Source organism: Toxotes jaculatrix, chromosome 10 (genome assembly GCF_017976425.1).
Source record: "Toxotes jaculatrix isolate fToxJac2 chromosome 10, fToxJac2.pri, whole genome shotgun sequence".
Classification (NCBI taxonomy): domain Eukaryota; kingdom Metazoa; phylum Chordata; class Actinopteri; family Toxotidae; genus Toxotes; species Toxotes jaculatrix.
The window spans coordinates 6,999,175-7,018,807 of record NC_054403.1 but is presented as its reverse complement, the minus strand read 5'-3'; the positions used below and the strand labels follow the sequence as shown (position 1 = coordinate 7,018,807).

Sequence of the window (19,633 nt, the reverse complement as noted above, 5' to 3'; positions counted from 1 at the left end):
CTTTTTAATATTTGAAGGTGTTATATTTAGATAATAAGATAAGATAAGATAAAATATATATAATAAATTAACTGATGAAAAAAGTGTTTGAATTTTTGAAAATACTGCACTTTGTGTTGTAGTTTCAGGCGGGTCATTAAGTGAAGTGATGTACAGTGTAAGTCTTACCTTGTCATTCCTTTCACAAAGAAACTTGAGTTTTTGGGCCTTTTTGTGCATGAAAACTCCCTCCAGGTTTCCTGTGCTGGCAGATCTCAGTTCAATGGCTTTTTCCCCCCAACCCATCACCTGGTTAGACTGAAGGTAGGCTGGAGAGAGAGAGAGAGAGAGAGAGAGAGAGAGAGAGAGAGAGAGAGAGAGAGAGAGAGAGAGAGAGAGAGAGACGTGAATGGATAAATATATTCACTTATGCTAGAGAGTCCTTATGCTAGAATAATGACCCATCTACTGGTCCCCACACACACAGAATCACTGCTATTTTATTTTTAGCCCACCCTGTCCCAAATCTGTCTTCACAGAATCTGGTTCAGGGTACGCTCTCAGTGCTCGGGATAGCTGCTGATCTAGTATCAGTGCCTCAGACTACGCTGACATTCAGCCATGACTTCAGAGTACGATCCAGCTGTTGAAATGATTCATATCTCAGTCTAGAACCCGGACTGGAAATAGGCCAAACCACATAGACACACTGTCGGTCATGTGTCACTTTCATGATTTTGTTTGTGTTGTCCCTTCACGCCTGTGTACCGATATGTGCGGTCCTTGTGTCCATGTGTGTATGAATGAAACTTACCGACTGATGCAGGCATCTCCCCCCACTGCAGCACTGTATCCTTGGTGATGCGGCCGTAGGTGTCAATATAGACGCCCTCGTCTTCGTAGCAAACCAGAACCTCTGTTCCTGCGCTGTCTGGCAAAATGATGATGGCATGAGGACGGATGGAACCCTGGATCTGTGAAATAAACACATACAGTTTTTAAGGAAAAAAACCCAAACAACTAGAAAATGCAAATTGCAATTCAGTGCATTTCAGTGTTTAGACATGTCAATGTTTGGACACTTCTTCGTACATAAAACATGGAGTCACATCTCTATATCACTATAAATAACATACAAACTTTGAGAAGCAACAGCATCCAGTCAACTGCCTGAGAGTTGACAGTTAGGTTTGACAGTATATTTTATGATATTCGGATGTTATCTGACAATGTCGTTCAGCTGTAGAACCAAGGAAGATTGAATCCTTATCCACTGAATCCACCATTACAACCTACCAGAGTTAAGAAAGCTGAAAGTACAAGACTAATGAGAATGATCAAAAGAAGAAGAAATAAAAGAAAAAGAAATACAAAAACAGTTTTGAGAGGGAGAGATGGAATTTTCCTAAAAAACAATGAGGCAAGTTTCTCTGAGTGGAAAGAAAGAGTGATACCCAAATACCCAAAACAGTCAAATGCTAAATTTCTCCTCTAACAGTTAAGCTAAAGGCATTAATCTCACCAGTTCAGAAACATTTATCGAACCAGTTCAGAAACTATTCTCTTACCACACCAAAGTATATCTGACCAGTGCAAAGACATTTATCTAACTAGTTCTAACTAGACATTTCTCTGACAGTTCAGAAATACTTGAATATGAATATGAACCAGTTTAGAAAAAGTAACTAAATCAGAAACATTTAGTGAACCAGTTCAGGAACATCATTTTAAACCAGTTCAATCATTTTAAAATGTTTATCTTACATGAAACAACTTTACTTTGTTTTTTTTTTTTTTTTTTTACAGGAAAGCAAACAAAAAACTTAAAAAAGAGGAAATTACCTTGCATCAGCAATTACCTAGCAGAAAACTAGTTCAGCAATTTATTTCTGAGAAGTCTTTAGCAAAACACCTAGAGCAACAATCGATCAGCATCTGTCACACTGAAAACCAGCAACATGTTTCTACTAGAAAGATCAACAAATAAGAAATGATCAACAAATAAGCTCTGCAGCAGCTCACATCTAAACTAACAGGGAATCCCTTCAACAACAAAGCTCCTCCAGACAAAAAGAAAAAACAGTTTGGCAGTCTTCAGTGCTATGTTACAAACAGTGTGTAAGTACAGTTTCATGTGAGCATGTTTCATACATTACCAGAGTGTGAGCCACCACAATCCTGAGCATCAGAACAGGCATCCACAGACGCAACGCAATCTTAATCCTCTGCCTTGGAATCAGCATTGTTACATAGTTTGCTGGCAACAGTGGAAGATGTTTGTGTGTGCGTGTGTGTTTGTGTGAGTGTGCGTGTTTCTTTAAGTGGGTGAGTGGCGCACTGTGTGTGTGAAAGTGAGTGTATGTGGGTTAGGCTTGTGTTTGTGAATAGGTGAACTGCTTTTGACAGTGATGAGGAAACAGAAATCAGTGTTGTGTGTGAATGTGTTTTACTGTTGATGCAAGTGGGTGTGTGTGTGGGAAGATGTGCAAGTCAGAAGAGAAGGTGTGTGTGTAAACGAGTGTGTGTCAGAGCACAGATATACAGCTACGAAGAAAGCCTGGGAGAATGAAGGGTCCGCAAGACACTTATAAGTGAGTGGGTTTAAAAGCACACTGTAACTGAGTGTGTGTGTGTGTGCAAGAGAGAGTCCTGAAAGCTTGAATGTATGTGTAAGAAAGAAAAGGAAAAGGAAAGGAAAAACAAGACTGAGCAAGGCTGGAGAGCTTAAATGATACAGCAGCAGCAGTAGCAGTATAAGGCACCGGTGTAGTAGGCAGCTGTGTGCAGACGTGCTTAATATACCAGAGGAAGAGGGGAAAAAAAAAAACTCAACAGGAGCAAGAACAGGTCAGGACACACACTCATACACACACACAGAGTTAATGATCGTGGGACTGAAGGGATGTATTTTTAGAGCTTATTTCTCTCTTCATACGTATGTCTCTGCCTCTCTTGCTCCAACTTCCCATTGCTTATAGAAAGTAGCACACATTGTGTGTGTGTGTGTGAATGAGTGAAATACAGGCATAAAGAACATGAATGAGACAGAGACAGAAAACTGTAGACAGACAGGAAAAAAGACTGTTGGCTGGAGAAACAAAACTAACGAGGATGAAATTTCTTTTATCCAAGTTCATGTTAGGAAATATTTCAGTCTAATGAAACTTTCAGAACTACAGTCACATTTTAACACATCTTGTCAGCTGACAAAATCACACATTTACTGCAATTTTTGTCTTTAAACATTCATGATACCCTTTTCCTATGTCTACAGATTGCATTGTCCCCTTCTCCCAACTTCTTGACCAACTATCCAGAGACAAAATTTAATCTGTCTGATATAATATTCAGGATTTTCATGAAATCAAACCCTGTTCTGAAACAATTTGTGGTCGTCTTTAATTCAGAAATAGCAAATCAGTGCATTTATATACCGTAACAACCTCTCTGTTTCACTGTTAGTCATGGAGTCCAGCCTTCCTATATGGGGCTTGCACTGCCCTCCCATGCATGTGTGATTCACAGGAAACATGTGCATGTATTCCAGCATTACAGTTTGAAATTTACATCTCCTACCAGCATATCAGAGCTGTGTTAAGTTAATCCTAATGCCAAGCAAAGGTTTCCTTCTGGTGCTAGTCCAGATTAAAAGTGAAATACAAGCTGGCTTTTATTGTGAAGTGGTCACGTAAACCTAAATATCTGTCATTAACATTGCGATCGTTTATCTAAAATATGTCTACAAAACAAGACGTGGTCATTATTTTTGCTTTTTTTTTTTTAGACAATGGATGAGTTTTAAATATTGCAGGAAGTAATGAAACCATAAGAGAGTGGGCTCATAAATGAAGAGCTGCAGCTGACAGGCTGCCAGGTAACTTTCACTGTGCCCTGCTGTTGCGAGGCAAACTACTTTCACCATGCGTAACATGAAATCAGATCGCAGCTGCTCATGGCATGATGGAAAACGGCAGATTACTGACTGACTTCATTAAAACAGGTTTGTTTGGCTGCAGTGTTAATTTATACACAACCTAAATTGTATTTCTAACAAACTACCTTGCAAATTAACAGGGTTTCAAATATAGGAATATAACTTCAGAGATCAGTGACTTCACAAAGAGAGCACAACTGAACTGAGCCACAGTATATCACAAAATGTTTAACATTTCTCAACATTTCTCCAGCCGCCCACTCAAAAGAATCTGGTATAGTCCACAGATGGTGTATGAACCAACAAAACAACTTTACTGCAGAAATGCTTCACATTAGAAAACAGGCGAAAGCAAAGTGTTTCAGATCTTAAGCAAAAATACTTTGTGGTATCCTGAGCTTTAAGCTTCTCTACTTCTTGCTAAAAAAACATATTTAACAGGATGTGTCAGAATCTGAATGTGAATATGACTCACCAGAGGCCACGGTGAGCTTTACGTGCCCACGTACAGCAGAGCAGAGAGAGGAAAAAAAAAACAAAAAAAACAAATGACCTGCTCTGTCTCTAATTGTACCAGCAGTGGGCGATTTGCTCACATTTAAAGACACAAATTCATTTGTACAAACCTTTTTGGAGCTGGAAGAAGCTCAAGTTTACAGTCGTCCTTAAGTTTTAATAATTCACAGAAAGTGAGCAATAATGGCTGATGAATCACTATGACAACACGAGGGTTATTTTCCCAGACTCAGAGAGAAGGTATATAAAGCTGTCTAAAATCTGTGGTGTGCTCCTACATCCAATCCACAATATTCAGTTAAAATATAAATAAAATGGCTGATCTGTGATCATCAGAAATACCCTCTAAAGATCAGAACATGCACCAAAGCGTCTTTTGACCCAGGCTCCATCAGATCAATTCCTACCATTTTAACCTAAAATTCAAAAACCATACACGGGATAAAACAGACAATGTCTGAACAGAAATGTGAACATGAGTCACAACATTCTGCTGTCAGCTCTACCTGCCCACGGACTGACAGAGGGAGAGAGAGAGGGAGAGGGAGGGGGAGAGGGAGAGGGAGGGAGAGGGAGAGAGAGAGTTTGGTAAATGCAGAAAAAAGAGACGATAGAAATGAGGAGAAAATGAGCAAATGAACACTGCCACACTGGATGACAGAGTGGGAGGATGAAAATGAAGAGATGGATGAAAGAGGAAGAGAAAAGTGTTTGACAGCTATAGACTGAGGGGGAGGAACGTGGAGGGAGGTGGAAAGAGGAAAACAGGAGAAATAAAGAGAGTAATGACTGACATCTGTAGACTGAGTGGGAAGAGGAGAAGGAGGAGGAAGAGGAGGAAAGAGGTGAGGTGGATGAATAGAGAGATAACAGCTGATGGCTGGAAAACAAATGTACAGCGAAATGAAAGTCAGGTATAACAAAGATCTCCAGCTACAGGAAGAATAATTCCCCTTTCATGTAAAACCTCTGAGATCAGAGATGTCTTTACTCAATCATCTCTAAATATTTAATACCAGAAAGGAGCAACAGAAGTTACATTTTCATTGAAAATACTACTAGTTCTACAAAGCTTTTTACTCAATTTCTAACATTTTTCGAGACAAAAAAAAATAAAGTTTTTCGAGCAGATTAAGGATTGTGGATGAAGTTTAGGTTTAGTTACAGTGCTTGTGATTTTCTCCAAACTGTGAATACTAATTACATTTTTTTGGAGTTGTTCAAACTGTGTTTTTCATTAGCAGAGATTTTACTTTGTTGGGAATCTTCTATGCCTCCCACTGCTGCTTCTGACCACTTACCTTTTAGTAAAAATTTACTTTGTATACTCTCAGTACCTCCGGCTGATTTTTTTTCTTTTCTTTCTTATTTTTCTTTTAATTTTAATGTACACATTTGCTTATGTGGTTATAGGTTATGTAGTTGTAAGTACTTTTTTTTGGTAAAATAATAATGCAGTTTTTGTTTCATTTTCTGTTACAAAAACAAGCCAAAAAAAAAAAATATGGAGACACATGGAATATATAAAACATACAGTAAGGAGACTCTTACATGTGTCGGCAGGTAGAGGTCATACGGAGTTCCAGAGTCAACATCAATGGCATGGAAACCAGACAAGGAGCCGTAGATGACCTTTAACCTTTGGCCTTCCTCCACTGTCAGGTCAACGGACATGGGTTTTTGAGGCAGAGACCTGAACGACTGGATAGACGTACACAAACACACGCACACACACAAAAACATTAAAAGTTAGAAACGATAGTCTGAACACCTCGAGTGACATTTCAATCATTACAGTTACTGATATATTTTCAAAATAAAGCGAGACACCAGTAATCTAACTGGAACTGCTCTATTAATAAATCAGCAGTGACCTTGACAGTTTGAAGAGCAGTTGCATAAACGTGGGCATCCTAAGATAGTCACACTATTACCTCAGAACAAGATCGTCAAGAGTATTTTTGGCCTGTTCTGAGGAGAGATGGTTAAACTACGGAGTGTGGAAAAAAAAAGTAGCTCAGGCCACAAAGGACACAGAGAAATGGGACACTGCTCTGCTGAGAATCTGTGTGCATGACTCTCATAACCTGGATATGTCATGTCTGTGTGTATGCAAGTGCCTGATTGTGGAAGTGACCCTATTAGACTTTTTTTTTTTTTGTCCATGTCTATCATTGTTTGTCCTAGATATGCAAAGATGTGGTAAGGAAAGAAAGGACAATGGAGGACAACACTGGTCACCTGTTGGTGGTGGTTTAAGCTCTTCAGAGTTAATAATCAAAGATGTAACTGAAGAAATGAGGCTCCTAACTGAACAGGTAGAATTCTGTATGGAAATCCATGTGCTGGAGACTCATTTTTATCCTCTTTATGGTGATGATTTTAGGCATCTCAGATTCTGATTGTCTAGTTTTACTCAGCATTGTTAGACTTGGCTTTCGTAAGTCAAGGTCATTACAGTTTGTCCTCTAAGGAGAAATGTCCAAGTTTCACAACTATTCATCCAGTATGAAAAACATTAAAATATTTAACTGGTCATAGTGTATAATTCATAGTATTCATATGTGGTTTATATAATCTCTATTGCCAGGACAAAGAGACCCCCGAGTACCATTCTTCCACACTGATAACTCATAGGTTATATTACTAAGCATTACCAACCTTGAAGGCCATGAATTTGTGGTAGGGTTTTGGGGCCCAGGCGTACACTTCCACAGCATTCTTCAACGCAATCACTAAGAACTTTATCTTTTCGTAACGCACTGAAAAACAAGACAGACAAAGACACTTCAACAAGTCCATACCTGATAACTCGAAGGTGATGGCACGCTCCAAAGATCTCCAAAACGTCACTTGTGGTTTAGTGCTCTTAAATAAGCACTTGCCCATGTGTACTTACCCACTTTATAGTGTACACAGCCCTCTAAGTCACCTACTGAGGTCCAGCCCTGTCTCTTCTCCACCTCTGGGTCATTATGGAGGATTTTATTCCGTAACCAGGACAGGTAGTACAGACGGAGTTTGTTCTTTTTACCTACGGACAGAGAGAGAGACAGAAAGAGGGAGGAATGTCAGGAAACACTGTTTAGATGATATTAATTTCTGGGCAGTAATTATGTAAAGATGGACAGAGTTGTTTATGCTAATTTAACTGAAAACAGGGTTTATTAACTTTCATTGATCCAGGAAAGATTAGACTTTCATTAGCTATGTCCTGCATCGCCTCTACACCCCAGAGTATTTGGGCTGTTGAAACTCTTGCTCAGAAGGAAGGATTATTGGTATAAGGAGGAGAATTCAAGGTCTATGAGGCAAATTAACGATTTTGGACTTTATAAAAGAAATTTACTTGAATTCACCTGTCAGTTTCCTTTCCTAGATTCAAATATTTGGGCTGGGATTTACAGCTGGGAAATACAGCAATTGCGTGTTTGTACAGCCAACTGGGTGTTCTCTGTGTTTTTACAGTTTATGTCTGAAGGCTAAGCAGCTGACTTATTGGTGCATGTACACATCAACCTACATAACATTTACCTGATATAGTGATGAGAACATTGAGTCCTTCCAGCACATCCATCTGTTGAAACCTTCGTCTGCTGATGAGAGAGTAGACTTTCCCCTGACCGCTTCGGTCCAGCAGCCACAGACCGTTCTCTGTCCCCACCAACAGATTCACACCTACAGAACAAAACAGAGACAAACCTTACACCCACCAGCAACATGCTGTGCCATGCATCCATCAGCACTGTTAAAAAAATCTGAATACTGCTTTTTATTCCAAAATAAACAATATAATAAATGGAATCTGCAAACAGGACAGTGTCCAGTGATGAAGTGGGGACATCAGTATATCAATGATTTTCAAGTTTCAAGGTAAATAACAAGCAATATTAAACTACAAACCCCACAGTCCAGCACAGAGAACCTCAGTGTTGAATTTCTTCTTGTACTTGCGGATCTCTGGAGTATCACTCTGTGGTCGAATGTTTGTTGGGTTCACATTCACCACAGAGCCCTTCCTGTGGTTCTCTCTCTTGATTGGCTCACCCTTACAGCTAGCTGCACGAGGACAAAAAGAAAAAAAAAATCTCATTTAAACTACTGTATCCAGAAACATCTATTAAATATGACATATACTGCTATGGATAAAATGAAATGTGAATAAATAATTCACTGTCTATTCATTTCTTGCACACAAAAAAGTGTTTTCATTTACTTACAGAAGAATATGTCTGCATGAACGCTGTGCTGTATGTTAGTGCATCGTAGGTGTGAGTATATGCACTTACTGTACATGTGTGTTCAGATGTACTCACTTGGGCTCTGTGGTGGTGATGATATTGGGATCAATCTTGGATCGATGAAGGACAGGAAGGAGGAAGAGGAAGATGAGGAGGTGTTTTTACCAGTAGGACTGCTGACAGCCTGACGAGAACAACAACAACAACAAAGACATTTATTCCACAACACTTTTTATTGTTAGGGGTTTTTGCTCCATATACAAAAATGCAAATACTATTCGTGGCCTTATAGATCAGTGACTAAAACTCTGCATCCTCTCACCAACGACTCTAAGATTCTCTTTTCAGTCTTATGTTATTTCACTCAGTTACAACGAATGCATTACTAGTTCCAAATTTGTTTGAGGACACAGGAAACACATTCATGTTAAATGAAGATTAGTACTTCTACGATACTACTAGAGACACATCATATCATCACTGATAACACTGCACCTAAACTGTGCAACCACCTCCCTCTAGTGGAAACATTTAACTAATGCAACTGGTCAGAAGTATTTCTTCATGTAAACATGTAAGGCAAACAGCCTTAGCAATGCACAATGTTCTCAAATGATTAATAACCAGCAAGAAGAATTTTCTCCATCATATATATTACTAGCTGCGAGAGTGTGGCTGGTGTGAGTCTGGAGTGTGAGTGTGTGTGTGTGTGTGTGTAATGTGGCCCTGGAGACACCTAAAGTAGCGGGAACTGCTGCAAAGTTGATTTTGAGAACTCAGCAGGTGTTTATATCTGTTTTTTCTGTCTGAACGTCAACACTTTGACAGCCACTGTGACTAGTGTGACCCCACTGCAAGATGGTTCTTTATCATCATTAATAAAGACAAGATTCCTAAAACTATTACTATAATACTATATAACTATAATAGAAAATATTACATGAGTTCCAAAGAGGTAATTGACCAGCAGATTTCTTTATTCTTTTAAAATTTTGTGTGTGAACTGAAAGATAACTGGGTGCGTCCCTGCAAGTCTGTCTGTATACTTGCGTCTGTCTGATTGTGCATTATTCTTACCATACTCATGTGTTGGTCCTGATGTGTGGGGCATCGGGGGGCTGTGGGCGACTGAGAGTAGCTCAGGTCACACGTTTGCTGCTGTTGGCTGTGTGCATTATGGGTAGGACTGGAGGAAGAGGTTTTCTGCAGAAGGTCTGGCAGCAGGTAGGTATCGTCTGAACCCAACCGAGAAATCTGTATAACACACACACACACACACACACACACACACACACACACACACACACACACACACACACACACACACACACACACACAGTGGTAAGTAAGGAATATGAAACTGCAGGAATTCAACCAATCCAGCCACAAGTTCTTAGTCTATTTTTGTCCTCTGGGATTAAAAAGATCCTGAAGAATGATGATTCTCAATTTTAAACAATTTAATGAGCAACATCAGACATTCCCATCCATGCAGTGTAGACAGCATAGACATTGCAGCCTCCAGCTGTTAAACATGAAAATGCAGTGAGGAGTATGGATGGGAAACAGGGATGTGTGCGTGTGTTTGTGTGTTTTTGTGTGTGTTTGTGTGCAGGGCACCTGGTTAAGATTGTGGTGAGGCTGCAGGACAATGCCATCAGGTATTCCCCTGAAGTATTTCCCTTTTCCATTGAAGAGGCCAGACCTTGAAGCACACAGACAGGTCAAGGTTTTGGAAAAGAGTCTGACTCCAGGTCTTGCATTTATTACTTAGAAACAGGATCAATTCATCCTCAAGATCAATGGCAATAAAAACAAGGAGGATTAACTTTCAGGGATTGACAGCACAACCGAAGTCAAAAATAATAAACACTATGATCTTTTCACACAAAGGCATTGTATCATAGAAATAATATAATTTACTTTCAACCTAAATTTGTGGGAACGTAAAATGTAAACCAGTGATGAATTGTCCTTGTCCCAGGTTGATATTCAAGATTTATATGGTCCAACAAATCCCAAATAGATCCATTGCATTTTAATCCTGCATTTTAACATGTGCAGTGTTTAAAAACTGTCAGAGCCTTGTGGGTTCACGTATAGATTTTATCAGCAGATACAGCAGAAATCTGAGTAAGAAAAGGGACTCTGCACACAAAATTTTCCACCAGTTCTAAAAATTGGTTTCACAATTACTATGTCACATCTTCAGCTTGCAAAATATCATGTGAAAGAGTTGCTCAATTCTCTTGTGGTGAAGTGTGTGGAAAGTTTTTAACAATGCAAGTATTATACTGACGATGAAGATCTCACCTGTTCCTCTCTTCATCATCACTGCTTCCAACCTCATCACTGGAAGAAGAGTACTCTGTGGCTTTGTTAAACCGGCCAACGGCAGATTTTACACCCTGCATGAGTTAGGGGAGAAACAACATGAGTAAATGTGGTGAGATGAGTCACAAGGTCAAAGGAGAAGCAGAGGAAGAAGTAAATAAAAAAACAGACTTGTTTATTGTGGTCCAGATGAACTGAGCTTCTAAAGAAGCGGGGCATACTGGAAACACTCCAGGGTTGTTTTACAGTGAATGTAGACGGGGGATTTCAGTGACAGCATGAGATTTATTTGAGAATTTCTGCTCACACACGTCACAGTATACAGGCATGCATGAGTACAGTGTGTGGCAGAAGAGCAGAATCTGGTCATAGATGTGAAGATTTCAAGGAAAATGACTCTTAAATTACTTGAATATGCCCGCTGGTTACGTTTTCTTGTGTCTTTCTGTGCTGCTGTAGACGGTGCTGTAGATGAGGACTCTCAAGCTTGAAGTAACCTATAACAGACACACACACACACACACACACACACACACACACACACACACACACACACACACACACACACACACACACACACACACACACACACACACACACAGAGTAGCAGTTGTGAAGTGAGAAAATAGCAACAGGGTGGTGTTAAGCAAAACCACTGAACCTGTACCAGATTAACATTAGTGGTGAGATGTATAATTACCATGGACAAACAAAGCCATTATCGAAAATGACAGCCTTTGCTGGCCTCTACATGGGATCACATATTGTGTATCACTAGGTTAGATTGCTTTAAAGCCATTAACAGTAATTGTGGAGCTATTTTGAAGTGGTGGTACTGTCAGTGCAGCCCAGAGCATAGTTTATGGACCCCATGCAGTTTGCAAGCTGGGCTAACAGGTCTGTGACGCAGTCAGTCAAGGACTGCACTTCGTCCTCCACTATGTGGACAGCTGGGGAACTGACACCAGCAGCATGTGAGGCTGGGAAAGCACACCTCCACCCCTCTGACCATTTGGAGCACCACAGGGCTGCTCTCCCCAACTTCTCTACTTTCTGTATATGAATGACTGCACCTCCACATGTTCCTCCGTAAAACTCATGACTCAACTGTCACTGGTCTGATCCAGGACGAGAAAGAGTCTGTATAACGACAGAAAGTGGTGTGACTAACGTCCTGGTGCAGCTATAATAGCCCGGATCTAAACACTCTGAAGACAGTAGAGTTGACAACAGAGTTCAGGAGAGCCACAAGCAGAGATAAAGCTTTAAAAGAATCAACATCTTCTTTGTTACACAAATCAAATGGGTTTTTATGGGATATAGAGTCTAAATTTTGACAAATCCTGGGACCATCAATACTATAGAAGCTACCAATCCTTTGTTCCCTTGCCAACATAATCAATTTGTAACTCATATATATAAATGCCATAAATATGCTTTCCTACAACAATGCAGTTCAAAGAGGAAACAGCTTTTCCTCAGTTGCAAAAAGAGCAGATAAAAGGCTTTTTTTCACAGTAAAGCTGTACGAGTCTCTAGGAGAATCTCTGATGTGTGGCTCCAAACAAAGGCGGCCGAGGCCAGCAGCCAAACTGAGTGGGAGGCATCAAAACTTGTTTCCTCCCAACTACAACTACACACAGAGGGCAACTTTGAAAACATAATCTCCCCCATTTTCCTCTCCTATCTCCTCTCTATCTCCCAGTAGCTACAAGAGAAGTTTCCTTACTGCCACAGAGGACACAGAGAGATGAGCTTTGAAACAGATGAGATATGTCTTTCCCTCTCTCTGGACACACAGGTAGAGAGGACCAGCTTTGTACTATTATTCTGTTGTGCGTTCAGAGTAAGTGTATTCACTGTATGTGAAGTTCGTGGTGGCCTTGGGGTCACTGAACACATCCGGTGTCTATTAATGAAAACATTGGTTATGCACTAGGTTCACACACTTGACCACACACCTGTGACAAACTGAGGTCTGAGATATATGAAACTATAGCAGACAACAACAGTGGCCATACAAAATCTTGAATCTTTTATCAAAGAAATGACTGTATAGCCTCGGGCTACTCCTGTCAATTATATTCTGATGTCAACAAAATGTAATTTCTCATTCTTGACATGCAGGAACCTAAAGAGAGAAACAAGTCTAGACATTGGTGATATGGGAAACCACCAGGGATAACAGAAAGAAGCACTTTATCTCTGTGGCCAGTGTTTCAGTATCAGCACGAAACCAAGAGTAAAAAGCTGCGGAGTTAAAGCTGCACAGACCTGGGTGGTTGCTGTTGGCAGAGGAGACTCCATGAGTTACAGACCTTCCACTTTTATCTGCTACAGACACTGGACTGCCACTAGATGGAGAGAGAGACACACACACAGACACACATGGAGTGACAGAGGTGTGGTGTAAAGAAAAAAAGAAAAAACAAGAGTAAGGTACAGTAAGGGAGGTAAATTGTGATCAAGACTTCTATACGTTCATATCTCGAGTACATTCTTGACGCTGCCGCAGCACAATGACCCAATTTCCTCACCATTAGTTTCATCTAATCTAAAGTAATGATCTAAGCTAAACTAATCTGCTTTACCCATGACCAATTGTTCTCTAATGGTAAATGCCAGTGCACTGAGTTGTAGTGTGATATAAACCCTCACAATGATTCAGGTTCACTCTGCCTGAGTTACTTGGAAACTTTATGTCATAGAGCAACACTGAATCATTGCTTATATACTGACAAAACATAAACCAACCTTCATAAACCAGCCTCACGTGCGTACAGTATGAAAACAGTGTAGTATGGCTGTACCTTGAAGCAGCTCTCTTGTGTCCCATCACCAGCTCTCTACAGTAAAACTTGGAGGTAGTGCGTTCTGGGACCTGGAATTTCCACAGGACAGAGGACAAAAGAATAATCTATTGATCAGACTTGATAAAAACACATCGATGGTATAAATGAATACACAAAGATGGCAGTCTCCTAGTGGCCCTCATTGCTTGTTTGACGTTTCATAGGTTTGAAAGAGCTCTTTACAAGGATTTAATGTCTAGCCCAGCAGGGTCTCAGCTAATTATAGGGAGGTTACTGCAGTTATGAAACCTTTATGTACAACAAATACTACAGTGCCTGAAAAGCTGTAGAGCAACGTGCAATAAAATCTTTAATAGCACATCAGTAGAAATTTATTACTGGGAGTCTAATGAGACCATTTGGCTTCACTATTTTTAACATTTCTTAACATTTCAGTGGTGTGCCTCTGAACTCCTTAAAACAGTGTCCAAATCTTACATACGGTGTAGAAATGTCATCTGAGTCAAGGATATTTCTCAACCATTTTCTGACAACATTGCATTCACAATATGACAAGGGCAGGATTGTGAAATATACTTGAGCCGTCTCTGTAAGTGTTGAAAAGTATTGTTTTTTTAAAGTGGACATTTGATTCTTCTCAAACTCTGCCCTCACCAACCAGCTGGTGACCTTTCAACCTTTCATCTCCTGGGTCATATGACCCAGTTACAGACAGGAAGACACACCCAGCAGAGCAGGAAGAGAGCTATGGGAATACCTATCATCGTCTGACAAGTTGCCCACTTCCTGCATCTGGCTCGTGTGAAAACACACACACACACACACACACACAGCGAGCCTGGTGCATGCTGTTTCCTGTGTACTACGGCGGCACATAGCATGAAGCTTATGCCGATGTTTTTAAAATCAGTGCTTGTTAAGGCTCACAAAACCCTTAGTAGAGTTTTGCATCATCATCAAAAAAAAAAAAAAAAAAAGACTGAGCATAAAGCTGTTGAGCTGAATTCAAACAGCTGTGTGATGCTGTGCACGGCTGTGCAAAAGCACATTGGTGTTACACTGTACTGTGCTGTAAGCCTCCCCAAAAGTGAACAGTTTTTAAGGCCACTTCGGTCTCTTTACAGCAGCTCCAGTCACCACACTGCAGTCACAGGAGAGAGTAGTGAGTTATTAACTGCTCTATCGACTCCATATGGCCTCCTGTTAGCTCAACAACATAACATAGCAAACAGACAGCTTTATTGGGCTCCCCTCCCATCTCTGTAGTAGTTATTAGTTGTTCTATCAACTCCATATGGTGTTCAGTTAGTAAATACACCTAACAGCATATTCTCTAAGTAAAACACCTAGTGTGAGAGCAGCAGTGTTAGAAGGAGAGAGAAAGTGAATGATGTGTTTTGGAGCATGTAAGGTGTGTTTACCACAGAGATGGCTTTAGTTAGAGGCACTTCATAACAAGTCTTGAGGTAAAACACAAGCCCTCTCCTTCTTCCCAACCATACCAAGAGCACACAAACAAACAGCCCAAAACACAACACACACACATCAACAGTATGCCAACCTCGTGCTGTGTGTACCACTTCCTTGGCTTGGTATGACCAGAATACGGGATGCTTAACATTCACAAATACATTATGCCAACCCCATGTGATGCTGGCTACATCCTGTGCCTGGTATGACAACAAGTTCCCCTTTCAACGGCAGCCAGGAAAACAAAGCTAAAAGCTAAAAGGACAGTTGTTACTCACTTTAGGTGGTGCATTGACTGGGTCCCAGAAGACATCATCAGTTGGGGACATGGGGGAAAATGGGGACAAGGGTGATATGGCCATATCTGACATAGAGCTGCTGTGAGGGGCGTCTCGACTAGAGCGCAGATTGGCATTCTGGGAAAATAAAAAGTTAAACCATGGTTATTTGTGACTGTGCATTGCATTCATACATTAATGATTTTAGCCACATCACCAACATTACTACAATCTCAGGAGAGCTGAACCTAAAGTGTTTGAGCAGTAATAGTAAAAAAAAAAAAAAAGACATAGAAAAGAATACACAGAATAGTCCCTAAAAATAAAAGAAAAAATAAATAGCACAAATGAAAGTTGGATACTGTACATACAAAGGAAAATTTGAGATGTGATTTAGTTGTATATACCTGGTTGAAGTGAGCTCTCTGCATGGCTGGGGTACAAGGACTAGAGCTGCTCCCTGAGCCCAGCCTTGAGTGCATCTGGCCGGGAAAACCAGCAACCAAAAGCAGCCTGGCTATGTTTGATTCCTGGAGTTCCATCTAAAACAGAAAACACTCGTAAGACTGACTGATTTGCACCTCACTCTGTGTGTGTGTGTGTGTGTGTCTTCAACCATATAAAGATTGACTTGGTCCTACATTTAGTCAGATTATCTAAATGAGATCAACACATTTATTTTACAAACCTACAGTACAAACCCTAATACACTACATCTTTAAATGCAGTACACATATAAATGTGTAAACAAGCACACTATGTTCTATATAAAACTGCTCAGAGTAAAAGTTTGGGTTTAGTTCCAACAGTTATGTAATTTTGCTCTAACTTTTGCTCTTATTCTTAGAACTGAGAATCAGCTCCATGCGTAAGAGCTGATCTCAGCTTCCAAATTATTTACAGGAGATGTCCAGAGTACTCCTCAGGAGATGTCTGAAAAGGAGACATCTCCTAGCTGACTGTTTGATGATAAACTTGCATATCAATCGTTGTGACGGTTAATGTGATGCAGCCATGACAGACTGCCTTTGGTGGCCCTGATTCAATGCTTCAGGGAGGCACATGACTGCAATCCTTATTTAACCCACCTGTAGCTGTCCCTACAGCATGCATTTAAGAATCACACTTAAAAATGGTTTTAAAAGTTACTTTCAACTTCTTTATACACATTAAGATCAAAATTAACCACTGCACTCTGAAGTGACTTTAATGGGAGTGAATAACAAGTTTTGCCTGTAGCTCCATCAGGTTTGCTCAACAAGCACCAGACTGAGTTCTGTCCAGTACTTTATACAAAACTTCCAAAAGTCAGAAGTTTTTTTATTAAGAATTTTTGGACTTGGAGTTTAGGAATGATCTTTAGACTTCAGCTTCTAAGAGGTTTTGTACGTACTGGTCCAGACATGAGAAATGTGCCACAAATCAGTCAGTGTCACATGAACAAACATTACAGCTCAGTGTTTTTCTTAGAAGTTCCCAGTTCTGGATGTACTGTAGATCTGCTGCCATGTCAGGCAGCAACACACCAACCCAGAACAGAAAGTTAAAAGTTTTGTGCAATTTCAAGCACTTTGAAGGTGATCATCTGAAAGCAGCTTAAACTGGAAGGGAAGTTAGAGGGGGAGACAGCATAATCTGTTTTGTCGAACATAAAAGGGTTCTGGAGTCTTGTGAAAAAATAAATGTTTTTTTTTTTTTTGAAAACCACAGACATCCTTTCAACTGTCTGTTTGAAAAGGCCTGCTAGAAATGACACTTTGGGTCTGTTTCCTGTTCATGTTCCTTACGTGATTTAGCTACTGTGCTAAGAATAGAAGGTATGAAGCCCTACACCGACAGTATGTGCTGTTACCTGGAGAAAACAAAAGTTTAAAATACATACAGCTGAAACCACAAAAACCGAATGCTTCAATTTAGTTTTTAGAGTTGTCATGCAACAAGTAGAGGCAACAAATAGAAAAGTCATTGCAGGCAATGATGGTGAGCATCAGAGCCAGACTCTCTGCCCTCACTTGTTCCTTGGGTACCTGTATTGGTTTGAACTGTGTCTACCAAATATTCTGCTTACTCCAGACTTACTGTCCAGACTTTTGTGACCTTTAGGTGAAAGAGGTCTGTCAACTGAGATAAGGATGACATGGACAAACCAAGTAAGAAAGAGGGATGGGAAGGTGGAAGGGAGAGGGGCTGAACTAAGCACATTAAAACTGACTGGGGGAAAAAAAAAGAAAACATGACAAAAAACATGACAAAAAATAAAAACTTAGTGGAAGTGAAGAGTGTACAAGAGGGACAGACAGAGTGAAAAAAGTGGGATGTAGAGGCGATAAAAGGTGCTAGATTGCTGAGGAAGGCAGGGTTTTACCGCTGAGCGCTGGCTGTTTGCAGGGCGGCTGGGCGAGGAGGCAGCAGCAGCAGCAGCAGCAGCAGAAGTGGCAGCTGTGTCCCCGCTATTAGCCGTTAGCTTCTGGACAGCTGCCATAGGCTTTTCTCTCTGCCTCTGCCTCTCTCTTTCCCTCTCTCTCTCCCTGTGTCTGTGGTCGTGCTGCAGCGACAGGAGCTGGGTTTGGTCTTTGGGCAGGGTGCGGTGTGATCTTCTGCCCGCTGAGGGCTGCTGATGCTGGGCCAGAGGCTGGGGCTTGGCTTGCGGCTGTAGCTGAGGCTGGGAGTGCTGGGCCTTATTTTGAAACAGCTGGTTTGGAGCCACGGCTCTCTATGTGGTAAACATGAAAAGCACATATAGAAGCTGACAGCGCCTGGGAGTGCCTATATGAAATACGATACATGTATATTGTACTGTTAACAACCTATTTAAGAGGGAACATTCAGACCTTTTATTGTGAAGTCGAAGATATAAGGCATCTAATACCTACATTAACACAGAGAGGTATTAGTCTTCAGCTTTAGTCAATTTTAGACTCTTTTCAGGATTTTCATTTGCTTCATCTGGGGCATATTATGATACTGTTGTCACATCGCCCAGTCTTGCAAGTCACATTCTGAATTTGGACTCTCAATCTTGTTAGCTATTTTTATGTGAACACATCGACAACACAATGGCCTATTATAAAACACAAGCGTCATTGTCAACTTTCAAATCCTCTTGCCAAGCTTATCTTTATTAGATTATATTATATTTAATTTAATTTTGCATATTTTTTTTCCTGAAAGACAATATTCTCAAATAACATACTTAGTGTACTTAGTAATTTTGATAGGGTGAAATGAGCTCGCAGTGACCAATAAAATTTTACTTCAAAAAGAAAAATCACTTTAGATCACAAGGAATACGTTATTCTGATATTTCAGCTTCCAGTAGGTCAAGATGTTCTAGTTAATGAACGACGGGCAGCAATGATAAGAGCTAATACTTTAAACTTGTTCTGTGGTGAATCTGCAGACTGGAGTCTGTGAGTTTTCAGTGCAAATCAGCTGAATGTTGTGCTTGTGTACATGCTTCTAAATGGAGACTCCCAGGTTCTGTAGAAACTGACAAGACATTTTCATGGCCGTTGCATGAAAACCTCACCAAGCATCTACTGGATCATTAAGCTTGTTGGACCATACGTTAAAAAAGCACACAGAGCAAGAAAGAAGCTGATCTGATTCACTTCTCTGGTGTAAAACATACACCAACATGTGAACACATTCATAAAATATCAGCGTAGTGCTGGCACTGAAGCTTGGACATTTGACAGCAGCTGGTTCTCTGGGTTGAGAATCTGATTTACACGCACAATTTTCTCCAGAGTACATACAACAAAAGCAAAACTAAAAAACCACGACTGTCATATACAGATCTCACAGCGGATTTTCCCCAAAGTTACAGCTGTCTTAAAATACAGGGTTTTTTTTACAGACGTTGCTTTTCTGTACCTTCGTCGTAAAATTGCTTGAATTTTGTGCAGACTGAGCTCCAGGTTTGCCTAAACAGCCCAGCAGAGATGAATATCTAATGACACAGTGGGGCTTTTGGTTTTATTTGCGCCGGGGCTAGCCACATAAAAACAAATGAAGGACATATACATATATATGTATATGTCCTAAAAACAAATGAAGGACATATAC

General features: G+C 40.4%; 1 protein-coding gene across 5 annotated transcripts in view; it reads right to left on the bottom strand.

The window, feature by feature from the left end:
• si:zfos-2326c3.2 (misshapen-like kinase 1) overlaps positions 1–19,633 on the bottom strand; it is a 55,969-nt gene that overhangs the window by 3,988 nt on the left and 32,348 nt on the right. For 3 of the 5 annotated variants that reach the window (XM_041047452.1, XM_041047453.1, XM_041047454.1), the window contains exons 16-32: positions 17,931–18,278; positions 15,973–16,107; positions 15,566–15,703; positions 13,815–13,885; positions 13,279–13,358; positions 11,413–11,501; positions 10,984–11,078; positions 10,291–10,375; positions 9,748–9,924; positions 8,746–8,854; positions 8,333–8,488; positions 7,964–8,107; positions 7,329–7,463; positions 7,091–7,191; positions 5,981–6,130; positions 794–953; positions 169–308 (exon numbers count right to left, since the gene is read on the bottom strand). In XM_041047452.1, the coding sequence (XP_040903386.1) occupies positions 169–308; positions 794–953; positions 5,981–6,130; positions 7,091–7,191; positions 7,329–7,463; positions 7,964–8,107; positions 8,333–8,488; positions 8,746–8,854; positions 9,748–9,924; positions 10,291–10,375; positions 10,984–11,078; positions 11,413–11,501; positions 13,279–13,358; positions 13,815–13,885; positions 15,566–15,703; positions 15,973–16,107; positions 17,931–18,278 (2,313 nt within the window). The remainder of the gene's footprint in view (positions 1–168; positions 309–793; positions 954–5,980; positions 6,131–7,090; positions 7,192–7,328; positions 7,464–7,963; positions 8,108–8,332; positions 8,489–8,745; positions 8,855–9,747; positions 9,925–10,290; positions 10,376–10,983; positions 11,079–11,412; positions 11,502–13,278; positions 13,359–13,814; positions 13,886–15,565; positions 15,704–15,972; positions 16,108–17,930; positions 18,279–19,633) is intronic. The other 2 variants (XM_041047455.1, XM_041047456.1) reach the window with 1 other exon arrangement.